At 61.8% G+C, this 25,271-nt stretch overlaps 9 protein-coding genes across 9 annotated transcripts; 5 read left to right on the top strand and 4 right to left on the bottom strand.

Annotated features, from left to right (window-relative positions):
• Positions 1-3,062: 3,062 nt before the first annotated feature.
• On the top strand, positions 3,063-4,757 carry COLE_02391 (uncharacterized protein; the record flags this gene model as incomplete). The annotated part of the gene is made up of 3 exons (XM_018419806.2): positions 3,063-3,154; positions 3,199-3,313; positions 3,378-4,757. 3 exons carry the CDS (start codon positions 3,063-3,065, stop codon positions 4,755-4,757), a joined length of 1,587 nt encoding a protein of 528 aa, XP_018281335.1.
• A 611-nt stretch (positions 4,758-5,368) lies between these two features.
• Positions 5,369-7,974, bottom strand: COLE_02390 (uncharacterized protein; the record flags this gene model as incomplete). Its single annotated transcript, XM_018422241.2, has 5 exons — positions 5,369-6,707; positions 6,742-6,885; positions 6,919-6,980; positions 7,016-7,242; positions 7,278-7,974. 5 exons carry the CDS (start codon positions 7,972-7,974, stop codon positions 5,369-5,371), a joined length of 2,469 nt encoding a protein of 822 aa, XP_018281334.1.
• Positions 7,975-8,347: 373 nt separating this feature from the next.
• Positions 8,348-10,576, top strand: COLE_02389 (uncharacterized protein; the record flags this gene model as incomplete). Its single annotated transcript, XM_018422240.2, has 5 exons — positions 8,348-8,601; positions 8,761-8,803; positions 8,843-8,984; positions 9,026-9,392; positions 9,427-10,576. 5 exons carry the CDS (start codon positions 8,348-8,350, stop codon positions 10,574-10,576), a joined length of 1,956 nt encoding a protein of 651 aa, XP_018281333.1.
• A 170-nt stretch (positions 10,577-10,746) lies between these two features.
• COLE_02388 (uncharacterized protein) lies at positions 10,747-12,461 on the bottom strand (the record flags this gene model as incomplete). Its single annotated transcript, XM_018426421.2, has 3 exons — positions 10,747-11,764; positions 11,850-12,006; positions 12,077-12,461. The coding sequence occupies 3 exons, from the start codon at positions 12,459-12,461 to the stop codon at positions 10,747-10,749; spliced, it is 1,560 nt and encodes a 519-aa protein (XP_018281332.1).
• A 330-nt stretch (positions 12,462-12,791) lies between these two features.
• Positions 12,792-15,073, bottom strand: COLE_02387 (uncharacterized protein; the record flags this gene model as incomplete). The annotated part of the gene is made up of 5 exons (XM_018422239.2): positions 12,792-14,119; positions 14,155-14,428; positions 14,462-14,782; positions 14,815-14,889; positions 14,927-15,073. The coding sequence occupies 5 exons, from the start codon at positions 15,071-15,073 to the stop codon at positions 12,792-12,794; spliced, it is 2,145 nt and encodes a 714-aa protein (XP_018281331.1).
• A 492-nt stretch (positions 15,074-15,565) lies between these two features.
• COLE_02386 (40S ribosomal protein uS17) lies at positions 15,566-16,340 on the top strand (the record flags this gene model as incomplete). The annotated part of the gene is made up of 3 exons (XM_018422238.2): positions 15,566-15,626; positions 15,887-15,958; positions 16,015-16,340. 3 exons carry the CDS (start codon positions 15,566-15,568, stop codon positions 16,338-16,340), a joined length of 459 nt encoding a protein of 152 aa, XP_018281330.1.
• A 469-nt stretch (positions 16,341-16,809) lies between these two features.
• COLE_02385 (uncharacterized protein) lies at positions 16,810-18,031 on the top strand (the record flags this gene model as incomplete). Its single annotated transcript, XM_018422237.2, has 4 exons — positions 16,810-17,092; positions 17,206-17,352; positions 17,399-17,862; positions 17,900-18,031. 4 exons carry the CDS (start codon positions 16,810-16,812, stop codon positions 18,029-18,031), a joined length of 1,026 nt encoding a protein of 341 aa, XP_018281329.1.
• Positions 18,032-20,620: 2,589 nt separating this feature from the next.
• On the bottom strand, positions 20,621-23,526 carry COLE_02384 (uncharacterized protein; the record flags this gene model as incomplete). The annotated part of the gene is made up of 7 exons (XM_018426420.2): positions 20,621-20,998; positions 21,029-21,176; positions 21,210-21,376; positions 21,408-22,675; positions 22,709-23,135; positions 23,166-23,325; positions 23,357-23,526. 7 exons carry the CDS (start codon positions 23,524-23,526, stop codon positions 20,621-20,623), a joined length of 2,718 nt encoding a protein of 905 aa, XP_018281327.1.
• Positions 23,527-23,752: 226 nt separating this feature from the next.
• COLE_02383 (uncharacterized protein) lies at positions 23,753-24,572 on the top strand (the record flags this gene model as incomplete). The annotated part of the gene is made up of 5 exons (XM_018426419.2): positions 23,753-23,797; positions 23,832-24,114; positions 24,166-24,195; positions 24,329-24,438; positions 24,495-24,572. 5 exons carry the CDS (start codon positions 23,753-23,755, stop codon positions 24,570-24,572), a joined length of 546 nt encoding a protein of 181 aa, XP_018281326.1.
• Between the last annotated feature and the right edge of the window lie 699 nt (positions 24,573-25,271).

Below are 25,271 nucleotides of genomic sequence, written 5' to 3'. Positions count from 1 at the left end.
TTGCCTCCGACCCTCCGACAAGCGATCCTTAGGAACGGGAAGGCACGGGTGGACCGAGAATCGGTGCGATTCGTTTTGCACAATCTTGCGACCCCTCAGCTCCCAGGCCTGCGGGTCGGCTCCATCCATCGTCATTCCATCTGCCGACCCATGGCCCGATTGTACTTTGCATGTATTTTAATGACCCGTGTTGGGTGTCGGGCAGAAATAGGTCGTCTGACGATCGGGGGGCGCCGCTGACCACGAACGAATGTGACGCAAGCACGAGATCTGGCGCTTGGTCTCACATCCAGATCCCTCCGGCGTCCGAGATGCACGGCGTCGCATTATTAACGTATTCAGATGCAAAGTGAATTCTCATGGCGATGCAGGAGTGCAGGACGCAGGAGAAAATGTTGGCATGCTTGCCATCTCCAGGCCCAGCCCAGTGATTAGTTGACTGGCACGGACGGCAGGAACAGTGTGCCGGAGAATTTCTTTGTGACTTTCACAACGCACGCTGGTGCCGTACACGCGCGCATATCGAGGTGCGCAAAAGTGCGAGCGGTGCGAGAGCTCCTGCTGAGGGGATATCTGCCGATCTGCACAAGCGGTCCCTGTACATGTGGGTGGGCTCGCTTGGTTTCCGGTGTCTGAAGAGGTGGGACGCGCGCCGATTGGTTTGCCCACCCAGGTGTACGAGGTGCAGGACGGAAAATCCAGACGAGCCGCTCCCGCACGCAGAGGCACGGTCGCGGTACGAGCTTGCGCGTAAGGTGGAGCGCGCACTCCGGTCCCAGGATCCCAGGGCGCCGGCATGCAGGCACTGCCGGTGAGCAAGGTCCATGCATCCATGGTCCATGGTCCATGGCCCATGGCCCATGGCCCATAGCTGACTCATGGCATGACCCATGGTGTCGGTGATGGTGTGGCGGATCAGAAGACTGCATTGTATCGCATCTCGGCCATTGATGATGCCATGCTGAATGGCACTGAATACAGAAAGATCAGAACGTCGCGTGATGCACAGATGGTGGCGTATGTTCAATTGCCCGTACGCCCGATCTCGGAGCCTCGGAGGCCGGAGGATCCAAAGGCTTGGATGGGCCTTGCATTCTCATTCCCATGTCTCATGTCTCAGGCATGAATGGAGTCCTGGAGCATGAAGCAATCTCGGGCCCGTCTCGGTCGCTCGGTCCCCCACCCGATAGCGGGGGCGTCCGGGTGTCGGGGCTCTTTCGCTCGGCGACCGGTTGGCTGATTCAACAGCAAGTGGTGGGTTATGGAACAGGCCGGCTATGGAAGGGTCGAGAGTGAGGATGCAAGTAATGTGGCTGAGTGATGGGTGACGGGCTGGCACGGGCGTAGCGGGCGCCCAGTATATGAAGGCCGTGATCGGCGGCGGGTGCAGCGGTGGCAGAGGGGTGCCCGCTGCCTAACCGCTTGATTGCCCAGTCGCCTGGCCGCCGGCCGCCTGGCCGCCTGGCCGCCAAATAGCCATAACTGCAGAGCTGCAGAAGCATGGAAGCCGGAGTGGCGCGGAGGATCGGAGGAGCAGCACCCAGGGCGTGCGTGGGTGTCCCAAATTGAGCCGGGCCGAAATGGCGGTGGAATGCCTGCCTGCTCTACTATACTGCAGTGCTTCTTGCGCCCGCTGCTGCTGACATGTGTGCATGTGCGATTGCTGTACAGCTTCTCTTTCCCTGCATTTACCTGCCGAACGCTCTGCTCATCTAGATCGAAGGTAGGGCCCGGAACGCGCCGTCTAGAAACAGGACTTTGGTAGGGGACACTTGTGCTTCGGCCCTTGCCGCCTCTTGGCTATCAGCCGCGAGCCGGCCCTCTCCGCCTTTACCAGCTGCCGAGCTCCCCATTCCCTGGTCCATGCTGTGGCAGTCACTCGTCACTTTCAGTGTCCAGAGCGTGCAGTGTGAACAAAACACCTCCGTTGCTGCCACACTTCTCTCTGCCCTCTGCTTGACACGCTCGAGCATACCACACGGGACAGCAGGCACCTCGACGGCCACGCGAGCAAAACTCTGTACGGCATGTCGCATGCCGATTTTTTTTACGCCCAGCGTGCGAATGTTAACTCTGTACAAAGCAGCGCCGAGTGACGTGTTTTGTTACCCATCTCATCGAGCATGCCCAGCATCACCAGCCTTTGGCGGGCCGCCCGTAGCCGCCTGTACCGCCGTTTTTGCGGGAGCGTCCCCGAGCCCGCCCAGATTAAAGGCACCCCCTCCTCGCGCCCCTGGTCACTTCGCACCCTCAGGGCAAATTCCAACAGCCGCTGCTTTCAGGGTGACCCGACTGGTGTCTCTCCGGTATACCCTGAATGCCCTGCATCTGTGGGCGCAGAGGGCGTAGAGGGCCCAGACGGCCTGGAAGACAACGGAGGGCGCAAAGGGCGCAGAGGGCGCAGAAGGGCGCATGAGGCGCAAGAGGCGCAGGGGAAACAGGAGAGGGGCGCGTCAGAGAAGCGAAGCGTGATCGTCGTCAAGGGTCCCGTAGCCCGCACAGACCACCCGGTCCGGGCGTCGCCCCACTTTGCTACTGCTCAGATGTCAGGGAATGGATGAGTGAACCCTGGGTAGATCAAGAGGTGAGGACGGGATGTATACGGGACATGGGATGACCTTCCCTCCCACCACCATCACCATCAACTGTCAACTACAGCTCAGCTCTCAGCTCTCTGCTCCTCGACAATCCCATATACATCTCTCTCGTCTCTCTTTCTCTTCTCCTCACTACCACTCCTACTCTCTTCTCTTTTTTGTGTTTAAAACTACACAGACAGTTCACGAATTCCCCTTCGCTGCTCTCGACGCTTTGTCTTTCTGTCTCATCTCAAACGATCTCCCATCCCCCTCGCTCTCTCCCCCACGTTTCGTGCTCAGCACTCTCAGTCACCTCTTCCCACCTCGCTCTCCGGTGTCACTCTTGCTCTCGAACACGTCACACGCCCACAAGCCACCACCTCTGGCTGCTCTTGACACTCTCGATCGAGTCGTCAACTGCTCGATATCATCAATTCACATCAAAACCCTACCACTCCGCCACACCGCCAAGCAACTACCGCCATGCTCCTCCGGCTCCTCCCAACACCCTCTCCCTCCCAGCCCTCCCCTCCCACCATCCTCTTCACTCTCCCATTGCCCAACTCGCCCTACACGTATGTCATTGCATTGCACCTCGGAGAACCTGACTGACCCGCAGTTCCCGGGCTCTCCCCCTCCCACCAAACCTTCTCGCACACCGCTCCCTTTGCCTCCAGGAGGACATCGAGTGCGGCAATGTGCTTCTCGGAGACAAGGCGACTTGGATTTCGGGCGTGAGTAACTACTGGCTCCATGGGGTCGAGCCTCGACGCCTCAAGGTTCGCTGCTGACCGGAAGATCGTCGACAATGTGACCTTCTCCCTCCCGCACTCGACTATTCTTGTTCACCTTGTGGACGGGCGCACGCTCAACGTTGACCTCTCGGAAGAGTGCGTCACGGTGTTGCACCGCGTTGTGCGTGAGGTTCAGCTCAGTTTTGCTGCGGCCGCTGCGCCCCCGGCTCCTCCTCCTCCGGCCGCATCGCCCGCCGAGTCGCCCCGATCCAGCATGTCCTCTGAGCGCAGCGCATCATCGGGAACTCTTTCGCCCGCCTCCGCTGCCGCACGGCGTACTCCCGGCTCGCTCCTTTACTCGCTTCTCTCTCCCCTGCTTCCCACTTCGCCCCGTGTCCAGCCCCCCGCCCACGTCGCCGCCCACCAGCAGCCCGCTCGGGCCCACCGCCGCCAGGCGCGGTCACTCCTCGTCGACGCGTATCGCCGCTACGTTCTCCCCGCGCTCAAGGAGCGTCTCCCCTCCCACTACCTTGTGTGGGCCATCCAGAGCGAGGCCAGCTCCAAGATGGACGAGTTCACTGCTCTGCGTGACGACATCTGCCACATGCTCACCGAATTGGGAATCGACTTTGACCTCACGGGCGACACCTCGTTCTCGAGCTCGGCCACCCTCCGCTCGCCATCAATGTCTGAGCACTCGACTGCCGCGTCCAGCTCCGAGTTCGGCGACGCTACCTCGAGCAACGGTGACTACACGGATGCTTCCACCCCAACTGGCTTCCTCCTCCGCATTCCTCCTGCACACACCCTTCCCCTGCGTCACCGCTCTGCCTACACGCAGCTAGTGGCTCGCCTCTCGGAGCTCGCTGGGCGCGTCGGCAGCATAACTCAGCTTGCCACGCGCTACGAGCGTGAGGAGAGCAAGCGCAAGTGGCTGGACCAGCTTGACCTCCAGCGCGACGCTGAGAAGGCTGTCCGCCGCGCCTTCAGCAACCGCCTCCTTCCGGCTAGCGGGGACCGCACAGCCGTGCCCGTCCGTCGCTCCGCTCTCAGCCAGTGCGTTACTGCTGAGGACGTTGAGCGCGCTTCCCGGCAGCCCATTGGGCTTGGCCTCGCCCACATCCCCGAGGATGACTACGCCATCTGCAGCGACTCGGACAGCGAGAGCATCTCCGAGCCCGAGCTCACCGACGACCGCTCCAGCGCGTCCGCCTCACCCGAGCCTCAGACTCCGACATACTCTTGCGACGAGGCCCCATTGCTCGTGCCATCCCACTCGGACGATTCGCTCAGCGACCGCGACGAGTGGGACCGCGAAACTGCCCCGTCGCCAGAGCCCGAGTTCATGGACCGCAAAGCCATCCGCGCCTCGCCCAACGCCAAGCTGCCCGAAGCACCGACCCCCATGGCCGCTCTCCCCTGGCCCGCTCTCGACGTGTTCTAATCTCGTCACCGCCGTCGTCTCGTTCATTGTTCTCGCATCGCATCAGCATCTGTCACGCCCACTGTGGCCCCGGACTCTCGCCAGCTTGTCTGTGACATTGGCCAGCATACATTCACCCACCACGAACCAGGACAATACTCTGCAAACAACCCAATACGACTGCCGGCCGCACTCGCAAACACGTGTGCGCTGGCTCTGGACAATAGTGTCTCACGATCGCATGACCCCACTGCATAGACCCACTGTAACTGTAACATTCCATGCATCAGTCCAACGCACTGCGCCGCACTAGACGCGTCGAACTGACACCGCTCGCGGCCCGGAGAGCGCTAAACACTGTGCCCCATGGAGTTCCTTGGCAACAGTCGCAAAGTGACGCGAAAACTGGCACACAAGAATGGCACGCACTTCTAGTCATCCAGGCCCACGGCTCCGGCGAATTCGGGGTCCGCATTTCCGATCAAGGCACCGACGCCGAGGGGCACCGGGGAACATGCGTGCCGCTGTGTGTTTGACGTGTCGATACCAGAGTACATGTCTGATATGAGGCACGGCTCCCGCGGCCCGAGAGCGGGAACTCGTAGCGTGTGCGAGTGGCCGCGCTGGAATGTCTACGCACCCCGCTCGCTGCTCCCGGCCCCTGGTGTGCCCCACTGTGGCGGGACACCGCGCTGCGGTGGCGGAATGCCGTCGCGCTCTGTGAGGGCGGGGTAGGGCGCGAAACTGGTGTTGTGCGGTATGCGCGTGCTCTGGGTGCCGTGGCCCGGCATACTGGGGTGGCCGAAAGTGGGGGCGTACGCGGGCGGGTATGGGGTCTGCGAGTATGTCGTCTGCGAGTATGGCAAGGGCTGTTGTGCGTAGATTACGGGGGAGATACGAGATTCTGGAGATTTGGCCATGCCTGGATTCATGGGCGGGAGGCTGACTGCTTGTGGTGCGATGGCGCGGAAACTGCCGGATGGCGGCTGCGGCGGTGCGGAAGGTGGTGGCGCCGGGCGTACTTGATACAACGGCGGGGGAGCGGGACGGGAGAGAGCAGGCGCGGGGTGGGCCGGAGGGGGCGCGGCGTGGGGAGGAGGCGGGGTGCGAGCGGGGATGCGCAAGACTGGTGCGCGCTCCTGCGACTCTGGCGGCTCAGGTGTGCGAGCGGGGATGCGAAGCACGATATGAGGCGGGTTTGGAAGGAGGGTGTTTTGCGTTGCGGCTGAGGGCTGCGTTGGTGCAGAGGGCGAGGGCGGATCTTTTACTGTGAGATCTTTCAGTCCCGGCTTATCCTCGTCCGGTGACGGGGCGGAGGGCGCGGGCGAGGGATATGCGGCCGCAGCAGGCGTCATAGTCAAGGGCTGTGCTGCAGCACTGGGACCAGACGTCGGCATCGGCGTGGGCGACGACTCCCGCTCCGTCTTGGCTTTGGGCGTTGCAGCGTTGGATTTTGGTTGTCTGCGCCTCGGGGCGGGAAGCGGACTGTCCTCCTCCTTATACTCCTTCGGCCGGCGCTCGCGCAGCGTCATGCGCCCGCTGGGCGTGGCGTTCGCACTTGGCGCTGCACTTGGCGCAACGCTGGGTGCTGGTGTTCCGGCCCCTTCCCAATGCGCGAGGATTGCGTGCGTGCGCGCAATGTGGGGCATCGCCGCCAGGTCGGGCGGGAGGGAGCACAGCTTGCCCTTGCGCCGCTTCTTGACTGCGCGCTCGAGGAGGACAAGCTCATCCACGCTACACCACTCTGGCAAGCCCTCACGCCCCATTAGACCCACAGCATGCCCTAGCGCTGCGCTGGTGAGAGCACGATCGCTGTAGCCGCCCTCCAGGACGGAGATGACTTTGCCGTCCGTGTGCGCGTCAGCGAAGGCGGCGATGTCGCGCGTATACCGCGTATAGAAGGAGGCCGGGACGCGGCGATCGTGCCGCTGCATTCCTTGGTGCTCGTGCTCACATGCATCGAACCCGGCGCTGCGGTCAGTCGATGGAGCTTCAACCGGCTCACGAGATGAACAACACGGTCTTTGCCGGATCGGCCTGAGTTTCGCGCATGAAAACACGAGCTTTGTCCAGTAGCGCGAGATACAGCGGGTAGATGCGCTTGTAAAAGTCTGCCTCATCCTCGTACGGCTGCAGGTGTATGTTCTCGCTGGCGTCAGTGGGGTACGCAAGGTAGTCGTACATGTACTGTCCGTGCGCAGCGAGGTTTACACTTGCATCGCGAATCAAGTCGAGATCGCCGTCCTGCCGTCAGCTTGATTCAGCTAGTCGGAGCCCACCTCGCAGGGATACGAGTAAATATCGTGCACGGATCCGTAGAAGCCCTTCCACGTCCTTCTCCGCCCGGAGCGTCCGCGCATGTCCGAGGGCGGCTTGCCCGCTGCCACGGCGAGGTCTTCCGAATATGATGCTGCATTCAAAGGCATGACAAGCGCCTGTGTCCCGTTCCCGTGATGGAGGTCAAAGTCAATGATAATCGCGCGGTCAACGTCGTGCTGAAGATAGGCTGATGTCAGCCGAACCGAACCTTTCCCATCTCACCATGCATGGCGCCGACCACAACATTGTTGACGTAGCAGAATCCGCTCGGCTCATCCTCGCCACAGTGATGACCTGGAGGGCGAATAGCGCAGAATGCTTTGCTGGGGTTGTTCAGACCATCCTCCGGCGAGCACACGCCATCTACTGCCTGGCAGACGGTCTGTATTGCACCCTCAATAGCAACCACGCTCCCGGGACCGAGGTAGAGGTCGCCCGCATTCAAGCCCTTGTCGGTAGGGATCTCGCAGCCAGTGGTGCGGATGGTTTCAAGGGCCTCGCTCGCCCACTTGAACAAGTCCTTGAGGTACGCGCTCTGCGGCATCGCCCCTCCGCCATTAGGAAGATATGGGAATGGCGCTTCGATGGGAGGAGAGTGCGCAAGCTGCAGTGCGGGGTGATGCAGTAGGACTCGTCCGGGCTGAGAGGGAGGTGGGGGCGGGGGCACAACGGAGAGGTGTGTTGGCGGGAGGAAAGACAGCGACAGCGAACCGAGGAGAGCGCTCAAGTCGTCCGCATCAGGCTTGGAGCCATCAATTGCCTCGAGGCGCGCGAGAGCAGCCGCGAAGCCGAGAAGCACGGCGCGGAGACGCTCTGGACGCTCAAAAATGTGGCTCGCGTCCTTGTGACGAATGTATTTGTGCTCGAGGCACGCGGGCTGTATGTGCAGCGCCAGTGGTGGCGCCCCAGCAAGGGACATGGTGATGGCGCCGAGGGCTTCCGAGTGGCGTTTGTATAAGAGCAGCAAAGGAGAAGTTCTAGAAGGCTGATCAGATACATGCAGCTAATCTCATACGCACTAGATGGCTGTCGTGTCGAGCCAGAATGGGTCGCAATTGTTGGTGGCGAGATGGAGCTGAGATGAATTGTTTGTTGAATTGTTGACGACGAGAGGAATCCGCCAGGTGCCTTGGGAGGATTCGCAGAGACTCACAAACAAATCGCCCCTGGCTGCTGCCCCCAGGGCGATAGGACGGGATCAAATTCTCGGCCGCCCACACCACCCCGCCACCATCGTGCAACATCCCAGCGCCGTTCTCCTCGCATGCATTCACAACTACTCCATCCACATCATGTCCGCACTTGAGTCACAAGCTCACGCCAACGGCCCAGGCGCAAGTGCTACTTCGCCCGACAAACCACAGCGCAAGCGACGGTTGGATGTCAACCCCTCCCTCATCCTCAGTACGGAGGGCCGCAGCAAGCGACGCCGGACGCCTTCCCCGCCGCCAGACGTCAAACCCCAGATGGATCCCAAGGACGCCGAGCGCGCCAAGAGCCTCGGTTTGGCGCTGTACAACAAGATTTCGGGGATGCGCGATTCTAGGTAGGTTGTCGACACGATTGCCGCGTGCCTCTTATCGCGAAATGTTGGGATGAAGGCCAGGGCTGTTTATATCCCGGTTCATGAATTCGCGACGCGTGATGGAGACATGCGGAAGACAGTCGCGACGCGCTCATGTGTGGGCCAAATGCTGACGGACAGCGGCGAGTCAATGGCAGAGCCTTTTATCAAGCTCCCCAACAAGGTGCGCCCCCCTCTCCGCAGCATCCAGCTTACACATCAGCGACAGTTTCCGGATTACTATGAGACCATCAAGCATCCGATGTCGCTTGAGATCATCCACCAAAAGCTCAATGCGGGCTCGTACACCTCGCTCCTCGACGTCTGCAACGACTTTTCCCAAATGTGGAACAACGCCAAACGATGTAGGCCCCCAAATGTTGCACGGATCGCAGCTGACATGCAGATAATATGAAGGAGTCGACGCTGTTTCAGTGGGCCAAAAAGATGCACCAGATCACGCGGACGTACTACGACTCGCACACAGCTGGGCAGGATGCGAGCGGTGAGAGCGATGATGGGGCCTCCGTCCCACCACCACCTCCCATCGCTACCCCGGCCCCTGCACCGCGTACGGCCACTTCCGTCTCGGTCTCTGCCGCACCTTCCCCATCTACAACAGGACCATCAACACCCATGGGTGACTCAAGTCACCCGAAGTCATCAGGGCCTGGGACTGGCAAGAAGCGCGGAAGTTACATGAAGGACGGGCCAACAGTGTACAAGTTGATCAAGCCGTGCATGCGTGACATCAAGGCGGCAAAGTCGAACGAGTGGGTGCCGTGGCATCCCAGTGCTGACGGGCAGTGGCCAAGAGCGCGACATCTCCTCCATTTTCCTCACGTTGCCAGATCGGAGGTCGTTCCCCGACTACTACCGGATGATCAAGAATCCTGTGTCGCTCGATGATATCGAGCAACGCATGATGATGCGTCGATACCACACTTCCGACGAGTTCTTCCTCGAGGTCGAGCGCATGTGCGACAACGCCATGCATTATAACGAGGACGAAAGCGAAGTGTGGCGTGACGCTAAGCAAATCCACAGCATAGTCCAGAATCATCGGACTCTTGTGAAGGACCGGTTGGCACAGATCAGGAGCGGCGCGCCAGTCGCGAAATTTCCCCCCAAGATTGTGACACCCATCCGCCACGGCGCGCACCAGTCTATTCCCGCGGCAGCGCAGGCGATCGGTCTGCCACAGCCGATGTCGCATGGGATGCACGCTCCCATCGGCTTCGCGTCACATCCCCCCTACCCCAACGCCGCGTATCCCCCGCACCCGCAGCAGCCCGCCCCGACTGCGCCGTCCTCTTATCTCTCACCACTGCCCATTGGCGTGGTCACAGAAGAGGTCGTCGCGACATTAGACCGTTACCCTTCTTACGAGCAGCAAGCGTGGATGTCGTCTCTGCCGCCGCTTGCTCTCAACATTTTCCGCCAGATGAAGGAAGCCAACGAAGCGCGGAAACGCGGTGTGCCTGCGCCCGTAGTCGAGCCGCGCTCTGCACCTCCGCCCGACCCCGGACCGCTTTCGCCCACGATCAAGGTCATCGACTTTGCGTACTCGGACTCGGCGCCCCCGAGCGCCAGCGGAACGCCGGTGCCGCGCGACCCGCTGAGCGCGATCCGTCTCCGCAACATGCGTGGCGTGGCCACGCACGCCGTCGCCATCGCGTCCGCCACGACCGAGCTCGAGCTCACGGCGTGGGTGGACGACCCCGCCGACGGCAAGCCGGAGGTGACGCTCCGCGTTAACGGTGCGGCTGCCGATACGCCCAAACCCTTGTATATCGGCAGCAACAAGGCGAAGGAGGGCAAAGACGAGGTGCCCGCCGGCCTGCGGTGGACGGTGCCCATCTCGCCGGCCCGGTTGGAATTCAAGATCGAGGTCGTCGCGACAAAGCCGGGGGCTGGACCCGAGACGAGCTCCATCTTCATCAACCGCCAGTATTAGGCGAGGAGCGAGAGACACAGATGACGAGTTGTTAAACATGGTGTAGATATGCTGTATAACAGTGCATGATAATCACATAATCAATAGACACATTTGGCATGTCATTGTGGTGTGCTATGAATGTGGTCAAGCAAGGGTTCATCTTAGTGTACATCATTAGGTCTACGTCTCTACCAGTGCGGCAAGAAAATGGCGATGGGGCCAAGCACGAGGCAGGGGATGGCGATAATAAGCAGTCCCATGCCTCCACGAATTGCCCGGATAGTGTATGGCGGCTCCTTACCACGGCTGAGGATGCGGAACGCGCCAGCGAGCGCATCGAACGGGAGCACAAGGACGTTGAGAGGGATGGGTAACGGCACTGGCGGCGGGATGCTGTCGCTGCTTGGAGGCAGATAGCGAGCAACACCGGCGGCCAGAGCGCGCCGCGAGGCGTGCCCGATTGCAGCGCCGTACTCGGCCTCCCATGTTCCGTCAAGAAGCTCGTTACTCGGCGCCATGGCCCGGAGAATGGAGAGGGCGCCGGAGAGGAAGATGACGAGCACAAGGGTGATGAGGAGGGCGACGCGAGTCTCGAACGGCGCCACGCCGACCTCGATGGGTCCGCCGCCCTGCGCTGTGACGCCGCGGCGGAAGAGACCCGTTAGGGCTTCGGAGGCGCCCGATGCGACCTCCACTGCATTGGGGTTGGCGCGCCACACATCGCCGTTCAATGCGTATGCGTACAGCGTCCACAGGCCGCCGGCGAGGGGCACGAGAAGAGCTGCGGCCTTGGCGCCGCGCGCGAGAATGCCGGCTAGCATAATGCTGAGGGGCAGGAGGCGGGATGGGAAAAGGAAGGGGAGGCTGGGTCCCGAGGGCAGAACGATGGCCAGGGCTGAGCAGGGGATGCTGAGACAGCGAATGAAGGTGCCGATCGCGGTCGTTTTGGATGTGACGCCCGGCATGAGGACGCCGGAGATGCACGCCGGCAGCATGAGGACTAGGTGGGCGGTCGAAGACGGACCACGTCTGCGATTGATTGCATCGACGAGCGTGTGCATAAGGAAGGCCCACGACCAGACGATCCAGACGATGGTCGTGCCCTCGGACGTGTCTCCGCCGACATCGATGTCGGGGACGAGGGCCGTGAAGAGGGTGAGCGCGATGAAGACGAGGTGCGAGGCAAGCTCGAAGACGTGCGCGCGACTGGTGTCAGAAAAAAGATGAGTGGGTGCTTGGCGCCGCGAGCATGTTCGGCCGAAGACCGAGGCAACGCCAAACGGCAACTCACGCAGGGGTGACAGCGTGGTCGAGAAGTGCGCGGACGTTGCGGATTGGTGCGCGATGACTGCGCCGTGAGCGGGACCACGCGCGAGGCAGCGCGGCGCGAATGAGCGGATGGGCAATCACGGCGCCGGGTGTTGTGTGGTGCGCGAGGAGCGCGGCGACTGATGTTAGTGCGCCGATGAGGGACAGAGGTAGAGGTTGGGACTGGGAGTAGGAGGGCTAGCGGCTCACTGGTGGTATACCTCTCTTTGACTGGCAGCGGTCGCGAGATAAGGAGGACGTCGTCGTCGTCTTCGTCCTTCAGCTCGTCCCCGGGTCCCGAGACGTACTCCAAAGCGGCGTCGAGGCAGGCCAATGCATGGTCGCGGAGAGCGGCGCGCGTGCGTACGCTCTCACTTGCGCGGAAGGCGGCGGCGCGCGCACTCCCGCGCGCGCGGTCATGTCGCTCAACTATGTGGAGCGCGTATAGTGTGGACGCGAGCTCATGGGTGATGTCCAGGTCGTCGGCCGGGGGCGCGAGATAGATCCCCGCGCCAGAGGTTATGAGCTCGGCGGCGCGCACCTCGAGCGGGCGGCATGGGCGCGCGTGCACGAGCGTTTGGAGCTCGGGGTCCATGATATGCGTGGATATGGGAGCGATTGGGCAACAATGTGAAGACGTGAAGTGGGGCCCAGTCCAAGTGTAGCTTTGAATTGAGGGTTGTAGCGTGGTTGCCAAGGTGGTGGCTGGGGTCGACGTCACCGACCGCCGCCACCACCACCACTCTAAACACCTGATCGGAAAAGTGTCCGACCTCGCTAGCGAGCATCCAGAACTGCGACGGTTTATGTACCGCTTTAATCTCGCAGCCTCACAGGTGGCAGTACAAGTGCGCCATATGCATGTGTTCGATATTCTACAATGACAGATACATGCGGCATGCGGAATGTGGTGCATAGCCCTGCGCTATGGCGGGAATGCCCCAGGCATAGCCTCCTCTCCGGGCGCGTAACCAAAGTTTGGGTCTCCGCCGTTGCGCAACGCCGTAACCATCTGCTCGTACATGCGCATCAAGTCGCGGAGCATAGCTTGGCGGTCCTCAGCGTCCATCTCCTCTGGCTCGCGACCGGCGAAGTGGACGAACGCCTCGCGCATGGGCCCCGCCCATTCCGCAGGATCGCGACTGTCCAGCCGCCGCACCTCGTCAAGGAAGCGGTCAAGCATACGAGTGTCAAATGCGGCGCCGCGCTCTGAGCGGCCTAAAGAGCGTGCCACGGGGTCAAAGTACGCCGCATCGTACAGAGTCTGCGCCGTGCTGGGTGGGAGGGGGTCATAAGCGTGGAACGGCATGCGTGCGATGGCAGGGGGAAGGAACCCAAGCCACGAGGTGCTTTCTGAACACAAAACGTGTCGGCACACATTGATTGGGACAACCAGGTGGCCGTCTGAGCCAAGGTGACGCGGCGTCTGCGCAATTGCGAGTACCTCCGCGCGCGCCGCTCGCGCAGCCCCATCGTCGATGTCGGGCAGGGTGGACGCCACGACCTTCTCAAACCACGCAAGCTGCTTAGCCTCCTTCCACAGCGCCTCGGATCGCGCGACATAGATGTGAGCAAGGAGGTGGAGAAGCGTCGTTGGGCTGTCCGTGTACCCGAGCTCGATTTGAAGGAGAGGCTTGGAGCGAGCTTCGGCCGGGATGTTCGCGCCAATCTTGTCTGCAAGAAGTACAACAACCTCCGGGAACGTCTTAATTGCAGTAACGAGAGCCGCCGTGCTCTCCTTGTGTTCCTTGTCCTTTCTTGCATCCTCCTCCTGTCGCAGGGCGAGCGCACGCGCCCAGGCCATGCCTGGGTAGCCATGCCACAACGCCGCAGCGCGTGATGTCTCACGCTGCTCCAGCATCTGGAGCAGCCACGAGCCCTGCTTTGCTTTGACGGCGAGGAAGTCGAGCCACAATGCCGCACAGTGTGGATCACCCTCGGGGTCAAGCGCGAAGAGAAGCTTGGCAAAGTTGAATGCTGTGACCCAACACCCGCGGCGACCCAGGTATGAAATGTTACGGTGCAGTGCCGTGAACAATGGCCGGTTCTCCACAAAGTCGAAGTCCAAGCGACAACTGCCACTCTGCACGTTGAAGCCTGGGACGAGACATCGGTCGAAAGCGTAGAGGGCGCGCTCGGCATAGTCGGACGCGGCGCCAATGTCGCTCTGCAAACGGTACACCTCGCTCATCTGCAGCAATGTGTCGACGTGCCACGGGTACACCTGAAGGAGAGCCATGAGCTCGTTGGGGTCTGTCATGAGTATCATTAAGTAGCCCGAAACTCACCATGAGAGCGCACCGCACCAAGGAACTGTCGTTCAATTTCCCGCCATGCAGGAGAGTGCTCAAACGTGTACCACTTCTCCCCAGGATCGGTCTGCTCCCACCCTCGGCGGTCGTACACGTCGTTCACGGCGGCCTCGTCCATTTCGCGCATGTTCAGCCCTGCGAGCGAGATTGGCGGTGGATATGTTCGCTTGGGCTTGGCTAGAAGATAGCGCATCTTTGACAATGTAGCCGCATACCTCTTCTCGCTGCCTGTTGGGGTGGCACCAGCAATCTGCGTGAGACCAAGACTTGCAGCCTGACTTACAACTTTGGAGCCAAAGAATCGCCTCAGCTCAGCGTCGGCATCCAGGTTCTTCGGGTCGATGGACAGAAGGGAGCGGAACGCCATCGCAGATCGCGGGGCAGCCGCCTCGTGCGCGGGGGGCTGGGATGGCACTGGGTCCTCACCGTACTTGAGCTTGAGCTCAGCAAGCGCACGGTCAACCTCGTCCATCTCGTCATCAGCGGGCACGGGAGTCCCCTTGTCCTTCTTCTTCCTGGGTGTAGAAGCTGCTGACGTCGAGTCCGTCGCTTCCAAAAGCGCCGCGGCAGCATTCTTCTTCTTCTTCGGCTTCTTCTTCTTGTTCTGGAGTTAGGTGGCAAAGGCAAGTGGCGCACCTTCTTCTTCGCGACAGGAGCAGGTTCGTCCTCCTCCTCCTCTGAGACGCGCTCGGGCTCGTCACCTCCTCCGAGCTAGACGTCAGCTGCGATCCGAGAAGCGTCTGCTCACGGCTGCGAAGGGGTTCGACGGTGCTGGAGCATTCTCTTCCTCGCTCTCGTCTTCTTCGACATCTGGCGTCGCGCTCTTCTCGACGGCCTTCAATGCCTCGAGCTCCTCAAGCTCGCGCAACTGGCGCTTATTAAGCCGCTTAGACATGGCGTCGTGTACAGTGGTTGGAAGGTGTCGATGCAGTTCCAGCAGCACGAACATTCAGAAGTCGGATCGACTGGACGTCAGGGTGGAGGTTGCCGTGCCTGATTACAGATGCCACGTCAGGTGGCAGACCGGCGAATCGGGATTATAACAGCGACTCCAAACTGCAGACGGATGTGTGGACGGGAGCAAATCGATTTCGCCAGCCCAGCCAGGTCGTTCACGAGCAGTCCGTCGAGTCTTTCCTAACCATCAATCCAAGTGAGCACCGACAGCGGGCACCACGGCCATCGACACCGACACGGACACCGACGCGCGCGACACGCGAACACACCGGAGAGTGCTCTCGAGGGAGCGGCGTGGAGGCGTTGGCGCGGTGCAGCGTTGCAGCCAGCCAACGTCTCGCCGGTGTTGTTCTGTGTGCCGAGTGTGTGGGCGTGGTGGTGTGAAGATGGTCGTGGCCGTACGGATGGGGAGCGCGCACTAACTAGCAGAATGGCTGAGATCGAGCGCGCCTACCGCAAGCAGCACCTGTTCCAGAACGCCAAGGCGAAGGGTGCGTCCAGATTCTCGGAGATGTGTTATGCTGCTGACGCTCGCCTTGCTGTTCAAACCTTCGCGCCTCCTCCGCTTTCCGCGCTCTCTCGATCTACGCGCGCGACTCTCGCTGTTCGCACGATTCGCTGTCATCCCACTCCCCGTTCAACTTTTCGACAACTCCTCGCCCGACCCCGAATCTTGCCTGTCATCACCGGCCTTCTTTCCGTCGTTGATCGCGCGCATGCTCCTACGATGCTCGATTGATTCGCACTGCAGGCGGCAAGAAGGTTGCCACCAAGACCCGCCGCTGGTACAAGGACGTCGGTCTCGGCTTCAAGACCCCCTTTGGTGCGTTCCAGAGCATGCAGCTCTAGCCGTGACTGGGTGGCAGGCTAACCTCTCAGAGGCCATCAACGGCACCTACATCGACAAGAAGTGCCCCTTCACCGGCGATGTCTCGATCCGTGGCCGCATCCTCACCGGCGTTGTTCACTCGACCAAGATGACCAACACCATCATCATCCGCCGCGAGTACCTGCACTTTGTGCCCAAGTACCGCCGGTACGAGAAGCGCCACAAGAACCTTGCGGCCCACCTCTCGCCCGCGTTCCGTGTCGAGAACGGTGACAACGTCACTGTCGGCCAGTGCCGCCCCCTCTCGAAGACTGTGCGCTTCAACGTCCTCCGTGTCGCCAAGAACAAGGCGGCCAAGGGCTTCAGCAAGTTCTAAGCGCCGGTGCGCTGGGCTTGTGGGGAGTGTGTAGGATTTGATGCATATTGGCATTGACGGCTTAGCAATGGTGGCCGGGGTGGAGGGAGACGAGCGTATGACGGGAGATGTGGATGTGTGGGCTGGGGAGAAGGAGGTGAGGGAGAGCAGTTTATGTTTGGACACAGGCGATCTGAAGAGCTCAAGTGGAGAGTGAAGTGCCCATTGCGTTTCTCTGCCCAACTCTAGCGGTCCTTGTTGTGTAGCTCTCTCTGTCGATGCCGCCCAGCGCGCCCAGGCCGCAGACGCGCAGACGGTAGCGCGGCGCCGCGGCGGTACGGCGGTGCTGCGAACCATCAATGAGCAGAATCTTCCATGGAGGCACTTTGGTTCCGTGCCACGTGAAATGACCTGGGCTCGCGACAATGACATCGCCGTCGACATTCCGGCCTCGCTCATCCCTACACCTGCTCATCTCACACCTCCCACGATGTCGCGCCGTACGCGCGAGCCCAAGCTCGATGCCCTCCTCCCTCCCATCCTCTCGTTGATCGAGCAGGACCCCCCAAACGCCTACTCAGCGCACCAGAAGGCGCTCACCACCACCGCGCGCCTCGCGAAATCAGGCCATGGGGCCATGGCCGTCGAGATCCTTAGTGCTGCAGCGCGCGAGCTGCTCAAGCGCGGCGAGGCGGCTAGTGGCTCAGAACTCGGCGTGCGCATGGTCGAGATTATGGGCGAGACTGGCGTTGAAGTGAGCGACCAGAGTCGTGGTGAGTGCGAAACGACTGGCCTACCTTCCTCGACTTCTTACTCGCATCATCAGACGCTAGTCGCGCATGCCCGCAACGCGTTTTGAACTGTAATTGCCAGAGGCTAACTCCAGCTACCGTGACCCAGCTTCTGGCTCTCACGCCCCCTGCCGGGCCATGGAGGAAGAAGCTCGCCGACGCCGCTGTGAAATGGTCCGCGCGCGCGTGCCCTGCCGGCGACCCATCGCTCAACCAGTACCTCGGCGAGCTCAACTACAAGGGTAAGCTGCATTTGGGTCTTGTTTCTGCCGCAACACCTGACGCCAGACCGCCTCTTTGAGCCCGCGGAGCAGTACCTCCTAAACGCCGGCAAGCGTGACTCGGGCACCCTCTTGGCCGACATGCTCTTCGAGTGGGGAGGCAAGGGCGCAGAAGACCCAGGCGCCTACGCCGCGCGCGGCGTTCTGCCCTTCCTTGCCATGTCTCCACCCAACATTCTCGCCGCGACATCCTTCCTGCAGCGCTACCTGTCTCTCCTGTCCAGCCCCAGCTCGCCGCAGAAGGACATCTTCATCCTCACTGCTCAGGGCGTTCAGCTCACCACCTCGCCAACGCTCAACTTCCTTCAGCTCGCCGTACTCACTGTCCAGCGCGCCCCGGCGCCGGGCGCCAGCGCAGTACAGGCTCGAGGGATGGACGGCGGCGTTGCCAGAGACTGGCAGCAGCTCGTGGGGCGGTACCGCCGCATCGCGGGAAATGACGGCGTTCTCGCCCAGAAGGAGGTTCTGGAGGTAAGCTAGTGTCGTGGGGCCAATTAGCTGACGCCAGGTGCTGGATGCCATCTCGACGGGCGTGTTTCTCATTCCACCTCCGCGTGGTGGAAACGACATGCTCCAGAGCCTGATGGGCAGCCTGTTCGGCGGCGGCGGAGGCGGCATGGGTGCGATCGGGGCGCGCTAGATCAAGATCAAGTTGTGACATAGGGGCATGCATGTCGGTGCTGGCAGTGGCTATGACCTCTTTGTCCTCGTCGTGGTGCGCGACTTGAGATTCTTAACGTGAATCACACCGCTTCCCCTTGTGTCAATCTAATTGCCTCGTCCCCTACTCGCTGCGTTGCAGAGGCGTATGTCAAAGTGCTTCTGGACCAAACGTACAAGGTGGGGGCGGGGGCGGGATAGATTTGTGTTGACACAACGCAGAAGCATGCACAACGACAGAACAATGCAGGCGCGTGGGTAATGAATGGCAATCGAGCCTTGGCTGCGACACCACGCGCCGCGACTAGGGCAGGGCCTTGGCTACATGGCTGGCTCGCCTCGGCCGGCTCGGTTGCAGCCAAGATGTGCCACGCGCACGAGCCAAACCGCAACGGCCCACGGCCCCCCACGATCACCTCGAGATCGAGCCGTGTCGACGGCCTTGTCCGGTCCTTGTCTCCCACGCACGACTCCGGGGTCGACTCGAGCCCTCGCTCCGCTCCCTTGACGTCACATCAGTGGCGACTCTGCGGTCTACGTGCGTCTCTGTGTGCACCCCGGAGTGCAGCACCAGCCTGGGTGTTACTCGTTTGATCGTCAGAGTGCGAAGTGGGAGACCCCGTTGCGCGCACATCATGGAGAGACGGGGTTAAGATCAACAGGACCCGACGCCCACAAACTCCACTGATGCAAGAGCTAGACGACAAGCAAGCGCTATCATCGGGCATGTGGGCACTCGGCAACTCGATCAAGTCGAGTCGCATTGTGCTGGCATTATTATCCTGGCAGCTGTGGCTGCGTCATTGAGGAGTTGTGCAGTGAGAAGAGAGCGGGGGACTAAACAAGAAGTGGTGGCGTGAGCATTACCCGGCCGATCAGCACATGACCTCGTGACCACCACTCGGCCAACTCGGGTCCATTGCGTCCCCCGCCTTCCCTCGCCAGCTGCCAGAAGCAACACGCACGCGCACGCAGTAGCCGCCAGCCGCGCAGTATAAAGACGACGACGACGCGACGCATCTCTTCTTGTTCATCCACTTCATCTTCTCCATCTCTGGCATCATCTGGTATCTGACGTTGCCTATACCCAGCAGACCACACTACCACTACCACTTGACTAGGCCCCACACCAGTCCACACCACTACCCATCATGGACTTTGGTACCTCGCCCACCGAGTGAGTTGACCCCCGGGACACGTCACCATGTCTCCCCTCCCCCCATGCCTTCGCCATTCTCCTCACCACCTCTCATCATCCTCTCGCCCTCCCATGATGACCGCTAACACCCAGCTCGACCTCGTCCAGTATGTCTTGATATAGCCTCGCCCACTACTATTGGAAATCACTAACACCCAGTCGAGATCAACGACGCCCTCTTCTGCGAGCACGGCAAGGAGGTCTGCGAGCCTTGTGGCTTCGACGGTCGTGAGGGTGAGTACTCTGTCGCCTCCAGTCGTCCCCGCTAATGGTAGACAACGACGCTGTCATGGGCTTTGACCCCATGCCTCGTGCCCCCATTGACCTCCCGGCCTACTACCGCAACGCCAAGGACAACAACATTGTCTGCAAGGCCCACGGTAACAATGAGTGCAAGCAGTGCTGTGAGTATCTCAGTCGTGCGAGGCGATCTGGGGTGGGATGAGCCCCCCCTGAGAGCTGTGGGGAACCTTGGGGGGCCCATGGGTCTCGTCCTGAGCCTGGGCGTTGGTCCAATTGGAGTGCTCGCTGTCAGAGGCCACTGCGGGAGGGGTGCCCACCATCTCACATATCAGGGGCGAATAGGCCCTGAACCCCGCTTCCCCACAAGAGTTCCCCGCAACGTGTCACTGCGGACCTCTGGCGAGATGCGGCGTGGCGTTGGGTGTCGTGTCGGGCGTGCCTCGGGCATCATGCCGCCGCCGAAACGAGCCTCTTGTCCCCCACCCACTCTTGCCCTTTGCTGGAATCCGCTGACACCCCAGTCAACTGGAAGAAGACGATCCAGAAGCTCCAGAAGGAGTCGAAGAAGGCTGGCAAGAAGAGCAAGGGTGGCGAGTCCAACTTCTAGTCTTTCCTCATCGATCTCCGGCATAGAGTCTCGCTGTGAGCAGGCTGTCGGTTAATGAGGGGCGTGAGGTGAGGTGAGCCTGTCAGAAGCGAGAGTGTAGTCTTTGTGTAGTAGTTGAATGAACTAGTTGTACGGTGCAAGTGGGCGTCTTGGGGTCGGATGTTGTCGATCGTACTCACCCACGCTGAGCGTTCTCCACGTCGGCCAGCCTCACGAACACGAAAGAACGCCAACGGATGAAGGACTCTTCAGCGCGCAACTCATTTATATGCATTTACTCTGAACGCGGCGAGGACCAGGCGGTCACAGACACGAGCAAGCCTTGACCGCGCGGGGACTCGCGTCACGCGACAGAAGGACCTCATCATATCCATACAGACATCAAGAGGAGATGTTTATCGTCACAATTCCATGAAATGCGCAAAATCATCACCCCGCTAACCCTGCTCACCGCCCAAACCCATCTCGTCACCACCATCACCTCACCCTCATCCGGCTATCTTCCCCCGCACACTTACATCCTATGCTACATACAACACATCCTTCCAGTCCTGCAGCGCAAACACAAGCATGCCCCACATCTCGCGCGCCGCGGCGTCCCCCTCGCGCCCCGCCAACCCCTCCACGACCTCCATGAGTCCGCGCACATGCGCGCCAAGACTGGCCGCCGCGCGCTCAAGGCTCCCATCCCATGCGCGCACCGTACTCTCCGAACTCGCCTCAGACGCAGAGGTGGCGGAGCGGCCCGACCTGCCCGACTCAGACCATCCACTACGCCCGCCCTCGCTCTCGTACCCCTCCGACTCGGTGTCCCACGTAGAGGCCATGCCCGCGCTCGCGACGCACACCGCCTCCGCGGCGTCCAGTATGCCCGCAACATGCAGCATCGCCGCGTCCGTCTGTCTCAGCTTTGCCACCATGCAACTCACAGAGGGATGGAGGAAACATGTCGCGCACAGCCGGCGGCCGTGCTCGAGCTCGAGCGTCACGAGGGCGTGGAAGCTCGCCCCGGCCATCGCGGCGGCGTGCCGCGCGCTGAGAATATCGAGCGCCGCGTTGATCCACGCCCACAGCGTGCTGGCGTCAGATGCAGTTGCGGCACGCGCTCACTCCATCGCCCACGAGGCGGCGTGGCGCACGCGCAGCACGTCCGCGCCCGCTTTGTGGCGGGCGCGGAGGAGCTTGCGCGCCCGCATGAGGCGGAGGAGCAGCCCGAACACGTCCGAGCGCAGCTCGAGCGCCGAGGCCGTAAACACCTGCGAGAGGGGGAAGGGGACCTGGCGTCAGCACTGCCGAGGGGAAGCATACGAGGTAGTCCACGCGAATGTCTGTGATCGCGGCGCGCCGGCGCGCCGTGCGGACACGCACGGACGCGGGGTTGATCCAGTGCGCGCCGGCGCCTTCGATCGCGTCCCGCATCGCGTGCGTCAGCAAGTGGAAGTCGGCCCACGGCTTGCGCGCCGCCATCTGCCTGAACAGCCAGTCCGCCCATGTATCCAGCACGTCGCAGGCGCGCATGAGGCTCAGCCCGTCGATGGCGGCGAGGTGCGCGTGCAGCCCGCACTCGCGCGCGAGCGTCGCGGCGAGCAGCGACTGCGCGCGCCCACAAATGGGGGCCACGAACGCGCACAGCGCGTCCCCGATATCCTGGTCAGCGGAGATGAGGTCCGGCAAGCTGCGCCACGCTTCGGCTTCGCCCGCATGTGTCCCCTCGGCCGGCAGGGAGCGGAGGAGGCCCCGCGCTTTGCCCCCCTCCAGCACGGCGTGCTCGCGCAGCCACGCCGGCCACGCGGGCGCCACGAACCCGGCGTCCCAGAAGTCCTCGTCGATCCACGCCGCGTCGCGGTCCCGCTGGATGTAGAATTCGGGGGGCAGCGCGCGCTCCGTGTCGTCGTCTTGCAGCGCCAGGTCGGCTTCTTGGCTCGCCAGGCTTTCGGGCACCGGCATGCCTTGGACGAGCCACTCGCCCGTCATGCGCCACATCGGGGCTGCGGCGCGCGCGAACACGTCTGTGAGCTGGGGCCGGATGTCACGCGCCACGGGCGAGATCGTGGCTCTGTACAGTGCGTCGAGGAGGGCGAGGGGTGAATTAGTTAGAGGGACGAGGTCACACAGTGCGGCGAGGACGTCTCCGAAGCGCGCGAATTCGCGCTGCAGGGCCAGCGGCGTCGATACGCTCTGGGAAGAGCTGCCGAGAAACGCTGCTTCGCGCTCAGCGACCCACGTGGTCACGTCGTGCAGGACGCCGCGGCAGGCCGCCGCGAACGCTTGAGCGGTCTCGCTGGCACCCGGCGATTGAACGTATGCGCGCAAGCGCGCCGCCTGCGTTGCGTAGACCGCAAAGGTGGAGAGAATGCCCTGCAGCGCAGCGGGGCTGAAGGAGGCTACTTCGGGGTGACTGGGCACGATCTGCGTCAGCGGGCCCTGTCCATACACTCCTACCGAGCATTCGTTGAGATTGAACGTGAGGAGAACTCCGGGCCGTCCGCTCAAGGCAAAGAGCAGCTCGCGCTGCAGTTGTGCAGCGCTGATTGCGCGGTCGTGGCGGGGGAGTGCGGGCGACGCGAGTGCAGGAACTGGTGTCAGCTTGCCAACCGAGCTCAACTCACGAGAGGACAGAGCGCGCCAGCCGTACGCTCCGTCGGAGGACGGAAGGGGATCACCGCCCGTCTTCCAGTACGCGGCGCCCGTCAGCTCGCGCAGCTGAAGCTTGGCGAGAAGCAGACGGGCGTCCTCCTCTGCTCTCCTAGCTGCCTCGGCCTGGCGCGCGGTTTGAGCCGCAGCACTCCGCGTCGACTTCGCTGGCGTGACGACGTCCTCCTCGCTCGGCGTCGAGCCCCCGTCGCTCTCGCTATCCGACCATTCCTCGTCCGATGCTTCCTCATACCCCGGTCCCCAGTGTTCGCCCTCGAACGGCGCGGCCATAATCTCGCGATATAATCGCATATCCGACTTGTCAGCGGCGCGTGGCGGGCGCACCAAATATTCCGCGGCGAATTCGCGCACATCATCGTCCATCGGCTGCGCGAGCTCGAGCTGTGGTCAGCCAGCTCGCATATAGCGCACGAGAAAGTGGACATGCTGCGGGATAGTCGAGGCTTGCAGCGGCAAGTCTTCGTCCCACTGTGTGCCGCCCCGCCGCCGGTGTTCCTCGAGCTTGGCAACGAGCTTGTCATACGCGTCCGCGACATCGTCTTCCACCCGCACGCGCGCGACCCCCGCCAACCTGCGGTCAGAAGGCGCGGGCAGATACGAACTCCTTGAGCGTGCGCCGCACTTCGTGCCACTCCTTCCGCATGCTGGCGCCCGCGTGGGCGCGGACTTGTGTCGCGACGCGGCGCGCGGTTGCATCGGCATCCTTCGTGTCGGGACGCAGCGATAATACGAGCTGCCGGGCGAGGTCTAGAGACCCCGCATTCTTGCTCATGTCGGGCGATGTTGTTGAGATCGCACAACGCGTCAGTCGAGAAGTGGAGGGAGGTGGCGGTTTGGTTCCGTCATCGGGTGTCAGGGTGCGTGAGGTGAGGTCAACCAGCCACCTCGCCCTACAATGGTCATGTCTGTCTCACTCTGTCGCCCTCTTCTTCGTCATAACAAGTTGTTCTATCGACTCCCCCACTACCCCACCACCCTCACGCTCATCTCTCGTCACAATGCCACCAAGACGCAGCACGAAGCAGTCCACCGGGCTGAGTCAGGTGCGCCGCTGTCCCCGTAGGCGTCTGACACCAGCCGACACTCTCGTTCCAGACCAAGCTCCGGTCGAGCAAGAGCGCCAAAGCGGCCGCGAAGGGCGGCGTGCGCAAGGACGCGGTGACAGAGGCGCGCGAGAGCAGTCCGGCGAAGGACGTCCCTTCCAGATCTTCCAAGCCCAAGGCAGCGAAGGAGCAGGAGACGATTGATCTCAGCGTGGAGAAGGAGAAGGAGGAGAAGAGACGAGTTCTGGATCCAAATGGCAAGGAGTGGAATGCGTTGTGGCGGGACGCAAAGGCGCAGATGGGCGGGATGGCTCCGAGTGCGTATGGCAGGTGGACCCTCCTCGGGCCTTGGGTGGTGCTGATGCCAGTCCATGGCGACAAGGAGAGCAAGGTTGAGAGTGAGTGATAAGCGGCAGGCGTAGGCGCTCTTGGATGAGCCGCGCGACGATGATGGCGGCGGATTAGCCGGCATCGCAACGTCGCTGTGTCTCTCGCAGCCAAGCAGCCAAGCAACCAAGCAGCTGACAGCAGACATCCTTCGCGTCTTTGACATGACGTCCAAGTACGGACCTTACGTCGGCATCACCCGGCTCGAGCGCTGGGAGCGGGCGAAGAAGTGGGGCCTGCAACCACCCGAGGAGGCGAGTGTGGCTTGTCTAGTGGCGTGTGGCTTGGCTCTAAATGCTGACTGTAACAGATCAAGCAGATTCTTCTGACTCAACAAGGCGAAGACGACGCGTTGTACCGCGAAAGCGTCGTCTTTGGGTGGTTGTGAGCCGAGACGAGGACCGAGCACGGCGTGACTAGATCTGTAGGATAGTTGTACTGTAGGTAATTAGAGAGCCGCGTACAGCCGATCATGGTTAGTGTAGCTTGGTAGGGTGACCATCCACCAGACCGAGGTTTGTACCCAACAATACCGAAATGCAAGCATGTGAGCAACACGGGCGCCGCACCAAAGTCGACCATGTCAACAACGCACAACGCACAAGCGGGAATATGTGCCGCGGCAAGAGGTGGGGAATGTGGGGGAGGATGTAGGAGGTCGTTGGGAGGCGAAGAGGAGGCCGAACGAGGGCCGATCGAACGCCGAGGCTCTGAGACGCAACAAGTACACTACGAGTAGGTTTGTCACCAGAGGTGGTGGCCGAGGGGCCGAGGGGGCCGAGCGGAGTTGGGGCCGCTCGACGCGGAATGCATGCATTGCTCGCATCAGAGCATTGCAAGGCCACGGACCACAGGCCGCGGGGGCCACGGGGCATCATCCACGGAGCGTACGAGTCATCCTACTCAGGCTCACTATTCAGGGCGGCCTCCCTTTTTTTGGTGGTAGCCAGAAAGATAGCGGCGACACGGCAGGCAGCAGGCAGAGATGCTTCAGAGCTTCAGCAAGATCAGTTCGATCAGTACACCCCGCTCAGACCGGCTTTGCCCACCTACAAGTGGACCGCGATGCATCAGCTGACACAGAGCG

The sequence above is a fragment of the Cutaneotrichosporon oleaginosum genome (assembly GCF_008065305.1).
Source record: "Cutaneotrichosporon oleaginosum strain ATCC 20508 chromosome Unknown ATCC20508_contig02, whole genome shotgun sequence".
Classification (NCBI taxonomy): Eukaryota; Fungi; Basidiomycota; class Tremellomycetes; order Trichosporonales; family Trichosporonaceae; genus Cutaneotrichosporon; species Cutaneotrichosporon oleaginosum.
The sequence above is the reverse complement of the archived record's forward strand: the minus strand, read 5'-3'. Positions and strand labels throughout refer to the sequence as shown.